This window comes from Myotis davidii, unplaced genomic scaffold, assembly GCF_000327345.1.
Source record: "Myotis davidii unplaced genomic scaffold, ASM32734v1 scaffold13, whole genome shotgun sequence".
In the NCBI taxonomy this organism is placed as follows: Eukaryota; Metazoa; Chordata; class Mammalia; order Chiroptera; family Vespertilionidae; genus Myotis; species Myotis davidii.
This window is the reverse complement of record NW_006286243.1, coordinates 1,478,894-1,485,447: the sequence shown is the minus strand read 5'-3', so window position 1 is coordinate 1,485,447 and position 6,554 is coordinate 1,478,894. Positions and strand designations below refer to the sequence as shown.

At 45.3% G+C, this 6,554-nt stretch overlaps 1 protein-coding gene across 2 annotated transcripts in view; it reads right to left on the bottom strand.

Moving 5' to 3' along the window:
* The window catches only part of ANO2 (anoctamin 2, calcium activated chloride channel), a 316,751-nt gene that overhangs the window by 61,456 nt on the left and 248,741 nt on the right, over positions 1-6,554 (bottom strand). For both annotated transcript variants that reach the window (XM_015559975.1, XM_015559976.1), the window contains one exon: positions 3,153-3,348. In XM_015559975.1, the coding sequence (XP_015415461.1) occupies positions 3,153-3,348 (196 nt within the window). The remainder of the gene's footprint in view (positions 1-3,152; positions 3,349-6,554) is intronic.

Genomic DNA, 6,554 nt, shown 5'->3' with positions numbered 1-6,554 from the left:
AGTGGGGGGGATGGGGGGGTAATGGGGGGATAAGGACACATATGTAATACCTTAATCAATAAAGAAATTAAAATAAAATAAAAATGGCAGAAAACACATTTGCATTTTAGAGGTAGAATCTGAGTTTGAACCTGCAAATAATGAGGATTTAACACTTGCCCTGCTGACCACACATTGTTTTTGTGAAGATGGAAGGGGATACAGAATATATTTTTTTAGTTTAAAAACAATTTATGAGTATTACTATCACTAAGAACAAAATACACTTGCTAAAATTTCATCTCCTTTCCAGTGCACACACTTTCTTATGGAGGACTGGGTGTTGGGTTAGCAGCCTGGAGGGGCCTAAACTTTTGGGTTGGGAGAGGGCTATTAAAAGCAGTGGATGGAGCTTCACACTATGGAAACTACTCTGTGCCCCAATGCAAAGAGAATTTGCCCAGCCTGTACGCTCACTAAATATGTGCTAATGTTTTTCATTGTCCACCCCTCTGTTTATGTTCTTTCTTTACCACTCTCTGGAGCTGTGCAAGAAAAGTGAAATAAAGTAATGCAAATAGAAGCAGGAAGACATTTCTACATTACTCATTTTCTGTTCCTCTCTTCCCCACTTCCTGCCTCCACACTAAGTAATCTCCTTTATACCAGACCTTCTAGCCTTTCTCTCCTCTCACACCCTATATCCCTGACCACGTAATTCTGCAAACAAACAGCTCCCATCATATCACACCCTTCGCCTAAACTTTTCAGTCGTGCTGGGAGCTATTGAGTCAGGAGTTATTGAGGCGACATTTCTCTCCACTGCTGGTGTTTCTTCCATGCGGAGGGAGTGGGATCAGTTGCAATGCTCTACTTATCTCCCCCATCTCACTCATTTCTTATCTTGGCTGACAGGAGAAATAGCTCATCTCAGTGGTCAGTCCGGAAGGTGACACTGGCACTCCTTGACAACCCACTCTTCTGCCCTTCCCTTGGGGAGCAAAGGGCCTGTAGGCAGCAAGTGTTCTTCTGTTCCCCCCGCCCCCCCGCACCCCACCACCATCACCACCACCCAGGTCCTAAGACTTGCTGGGCTGCCCTGTCCACTGTTACCACCACCGGAAAGGTAAATCTGTCTGGAACCCAGTATTAGGAAGCCTGTTTGATTCTCCTGCTAAGATGCTTCCTCTGGTGTAGCCTTTTTCAGCTGTAAAGGCAATACCCTGGCTATGTCTATACCTGCCTGTGCTTTATTTCTTAACTGGTTTAGCACTCAGGCCAGGACAATGGGTACTTTTCATTAGATGCCCCGTGAACGCCTACAAGCATATTTGCATTGTCTATGAAAACAAGCAGGGTCCTTAGCTTGGCATTTGAGGTTTTCCAGCCCCCTGAAAAAAGGTTATCATCAACTTTCTGGGCCCAGTTCCTACTATCCTGTGTCCTTGGGCATGCCAAGGACCTGAGAGCAACCACCATTAAGGGCTCATCTGATATCCTAGAAATGCTTCCTTTCTTCTTTCTTCCATATGGCAAATTCTGCTCCTTCGGCTCCCTGGCATTTAGGCCCATCAAAATTCTGCCACCCCACCCTACTCTTCATGTAAGCCCAGGTACATGCCCTTCTCTGTGTGCCTTTCTTGACCCCGAGGGATCTGAGTTCCCTCTTCTGTGCCGGATTTCTCATTCTGTTTCCTCTGCCAGGAACTGTGTCTCCTCCTGCCCACTCCCCGCTGCCCCTCCCTCATGAGCCTGTCTGACCACCACTTATCTCTGAGATCTCCAACTGATGCCTTTACCTCCGAAGCATCCTCAATCCCTCAGGAGTATTGGGTGGTCCTCCTAAGTGCTTCCATAGGACCCTGAATACCACTAAATACACGGAAGTAAATGCTCTGCCTACTTGTCTCAAGAAGTTTATGAAGGCATATAGATAACACTTGCAATTATGTACAAGCCCGAAGAGAGCAGGACTGCCACTCTAGATGGTAAATGCCTATGTCCACATAGAAACCAGAGGTAAATGCCCAGTAAATAGGGGTCCAGCCGGGGAGAGGCTTGGAATGAGTAACTGGAATCAGGGAGGCCTTTCCGGAATCCTCTGGCCCTCCAGGGGAAGCTCTCTTAAGAGGGGGTTATCCTATTGAGTGTCTAGCTTCTAACTGGTCAGTGAATTAAAGACATATATTATTAATTCAACTGCCCAGCGGTTAATAAGGGGCCAAGACTCCTAGCCCCTGGATTCAACAAAGCTAAAGGGGTGCATCCAGGCCACCCAGAATAAATCCAATGAGGAAAGGGTCTGGGCTCTCAGCCCTCCCCCATCTCATAAGCACAAATGCCAAAGAGTGGTGTGCAGCAACAGCAGGTTGCAGCTCAAATGACACGTCTGAATATTGAGGCCACTGCATTTTTCTCACTGGCTCGAAGCTTGGGAAGTCTGATATGACTCTTTGAAGTCTGCTCAGCGTACAGGGAATGTGTGGATTTTCTGGGGCCTCTGACAATATGGGGAGAGATAAGACCCTCTTGGGCTCAAGTATCAAGAGGCTTTCTCAAATTTACAAATGTTGCTGGGAAAAGGAGGAGAGCTAAAACTCTGATATTTTAACAGGAAGTGTTGAACCCATCTTGCTTCTAAGTTAGGCTAAGAAGAATAAACGATGGCTTATTCTTAGGGGATGATGAGGGAGTCAATCTGGGCAGGAGAAGAATTTATCAAAATTGCTGCAGGACCCTAGCCAGTTGGCTCAGTGGATAGAGCATTGGCGTGCAGACTGAAGGGTCCCTGCTTAGATGCCAGTCAAGGGCACATGCCCAGGTTGTGGGCTCGATTGCCAGTGAGGGACATGCAACTGGCAGCCGATCAATGATTCTCTCTCATCATTGATGTTTCTATCTCTTTCTCCCTCTCCTTTCCTCTCTGAAATCAATAACAATATTTTAAAAAAAAATTGCTGCAGGAAGGGTTTCTGCCTGAGGGGTGCCCTTGGTAGGCCCTACCAGGACATGACCACTGTATTTCCTCATTTCTCCAATTAAAATGCTCTATACAGAGCATCTTGTTCTCGTTTCTTTTCTCATGCTGGGTCATTACCACCAACAATATTGCACACACTGAATGACCATGTTTCAGGGGTCTGGGGCAAACATGCGACGCGGTGGCACAGTACCGATTTCGGTGAGCCACTTGGCCACTGCACCGTAGATCTCATCCAGGATGAGGATGACCACGAGGTTGATGATGACCGCCGTCGCTGTCACTGTCACCCGGACATTGGAGCGTGTGTCCTTGTTGAGAGACAGAGCAGCTGCAGTTGTGATACGATACACAATGACCGCAAAGACAATGGAGAAGGTCAGGGCAATCTGTAGAGGAAAAACAGGGAATGTCACACATGCGCAGACAATTATTGAGCACTTATCATTTGCTCAGCCAACAACAGTATTATTGGCTAAACCAGGAATTTTTAATCTGGAGTCCATTGATGGGAAACAGGGAACTGCAAACACCCTAAATTCTCATGCAAATTCTAAGTACAGATGCATTTTTCAGGAGAGAGTATCTTCCATTTTTATCAGTTTCCAAATGGCCCATAATACACACAAAGAATTAACAATGGTGTGTACAATACACATAATGTGATTCCTTTTAGTAGAGAGCACTGGCTATGAAGGGCTAAATAGAAAACATGGAGAGAGAAAAGAGCAGGTTCCCTCTGAGAAAAATCTGTTGTGGACTGTACATTCTCTCCCTAAAAAAGGAGGGGGCACGGTTCAAGCTTGGGCAGTGCTTTGCAAGCTGTGAATGACACTCTGGTGTGCAACGAATGAGGAATGGGTTTTACTAGTAGATGTGTCTGAGTTATGGATGTCTTCAGATTTCTGGAGGGTACCTGGGAGTGCTAAAGCCTGGAGTGTGCTGGTGGCAGCCTCAGCTGTTTATTCCCATGTGCTTTACAAATATCAGTGCTGGCCCTGTGGGCCATAGTGTGAAAAAGAGCCTTCCCTAAGCGGAGAGGATGCAGTGTTCTCTGAGTAAAGGGAGGATGTGTGTGTGTGTGTGTGTGTGTGTGTGTGTGTGTGTGTGTATGTATGAGTGGAGGAGAGGTTAGATGGGAAAGTCACTCTGTAGGAGACCTCTCTTTGGAGGTAGGCTGGCGGTAGGAGTAGCAGCAACCCCAGCCTCCAGGTCTAGGGAGGAATGACTACCATGTAAGAGGGGAAACCTGGATGTGACATCACTGCTCTCCAACAATGTAGACATTTTCACTTCCCGTTCCTCTGGGATTGTCACTGCCAGACAGTAAGAGCCTGGAAAACATGGTGTGAGATTCTTTTTCCCCAAAATCACTTTTGCAGTGAAGGTCCATGGTGGAAGTAATAATGAGGCAGGGGCAGCCAGGGCATCGGAGAGAGAGAAAGAAAGAGAGAGAGGGAGAGAGGGGGGGCAGAGAGAGAGAGAGAGAGAGAGAGAGAGAGAGAGAGAGAGAGAGAGTAAGTATTTGGGGTTGGATTTGGGGGAAAAACAATGGCAAAAACATCCTTTTCTTGGCAGTCTTGAGAGTGGTGCATGTAGAAACAACTGGGCAGGAAATCAACTTCGATGCTCCTTCTCTAAGAGGCCCAGCTGCTAAACTGGGGAAGGAAGAACACTCCTCCTGGCTACACAGAGTGTGATCCCTGGGACCTGCTCCATCAGCTGGAAAGTTGATAAACATGAAGGTTCTCAAGCACAACTCCAGACCTAACTCTGCATTTTAACAAGATTCCTATTTAAGCTCCAGAGGCACTGCTCTCCTTACTTGAGAAATCCCCTCTTCCCACCTTCCCTACTCTCCCAGCCCCACCTCTAGCATGTCCCTCCCAGCCCTCTGATGCTGTTCTTTGCCATCTTAACTTCTCTGATCTTGATTTTTCCATCCCATTATAGAAACCAGGTTTTGAATCTCTCCTTCAGTATTTCCCACAAGTGTTTCAAGATTCAGTTTTCAAACTGGAAGACCTTGGAGAGCACCAACCCAGTCCCATGACCATTAAGTAGACCAGGAAACAGACATGGAAAGTGATTTTCTCAAGGTCAAAAGGCAAGGACTACTACCCTACTGTCCTGGATCATGATAGGAATGAAAAAAATGTTAGCATTTAGGGCTCATTCATGTTTAGCTTTTTATCTCACTTATAAGGGTCCAAGAAACAGCAATGTGATTGATCCAAGGTCTGGAGAGTACATGGTAGAGCTGATACACTAATGATGATATCATCATCAACAGCTGATCCATTTGTATCCACTCTATGTCATTATTCAATGCATATCTTCACTAGCACTAATCTTTATAATAGCACTAATGTCCCATTCTGACATTAGAATGCATGCACTCTGGCACTAAATCCAGTACTATTTTCACCACTTTGGCTGCATTATTGATTTTTTTTATTAAATTCAGTAAATATTTTCCAACCACTTATTATGCAAACCACTGTGCTGGGACTATGTCATGTTTGTGAGCTGTCTCCCCAACTAAGCCAAAAGCAGGGATTGGTCTTGTGCTGCATTCTGTGCCTCCCTGTTTGGTAAAAATTTGCTGATCCTGTCACATGGTCACATTATCATGGTCCCTGTTGCTGTTGGTGTTTTAATCCCATAATATACTTCTGGGCAGAGCCAAATTGCAATGGAAGCCAGGCTATAGAGTCTATAGCCCTATTTGACATTCTAAGAGAGACAGAAAGGGGAATAGGTCCCGACACTCTAGGACTTACATTCTGAAGTGAAGTTGAGAAAACCATTGCACACATAACAACTGTTGAGCCTAGTAGCAGCTGGACAGAGTCACAGGCCTTAGTTCCTGAGTTTCTGGTATGCTCTGAGCAGAGAACAGGGGGATTAGTTAGAGGAAATTTCACAGAAGCAGCTTTGAGACCATTTTCTATGGGAAAGGCTTGAAAGAAAGAAAGGGAGGAGCAAATAGAAAATCACAGGCAGAAGCAACCTCTGGGAGAAGCAACTAGTAGGAGAGTGCCAGTCTAGGGCATGGCATGTAATAGTAACTCAATTTTTAAAAATATACCCATTAATGACTTTATCATTGACATAATAAGTTATCTCTGGAATCTTCTTAATTCACTTATTTTCTCATTCAGTCATTCATAAAAGATGTTTTGAGTACCAACTATGGGTCACTTACCATTTTTAGGTGTCTAGGATATAATAATGAACAAAGATAAAAATTTCTTGGACATTGATCTTCTAATGGGGAAAAATAGGCTATCTATATATATAAAAGCCTAATATGCAAGTTGTCCCCAAGGGAGTTCAATGGGAGACCAATTACTCACTATGATGTGCGCTGACCATGAGGGGGCAGCACAGAACAAAGGGAGGCCACAGCCAGCAGGTAGCAACTGGGGAAGGGAGGCCCTGGCTGGCAGCTGGAAGGCCCCAATTGGCCCTGATCACCGGCCAGGCCTAGGGACCCTACCCATGCACGAATTTCATGCACCAGGCCTCTAGTAACCTAATAAATAGGTAAAATATATAGTATATCTGTTGTGATAAATACTAGAAACAAATA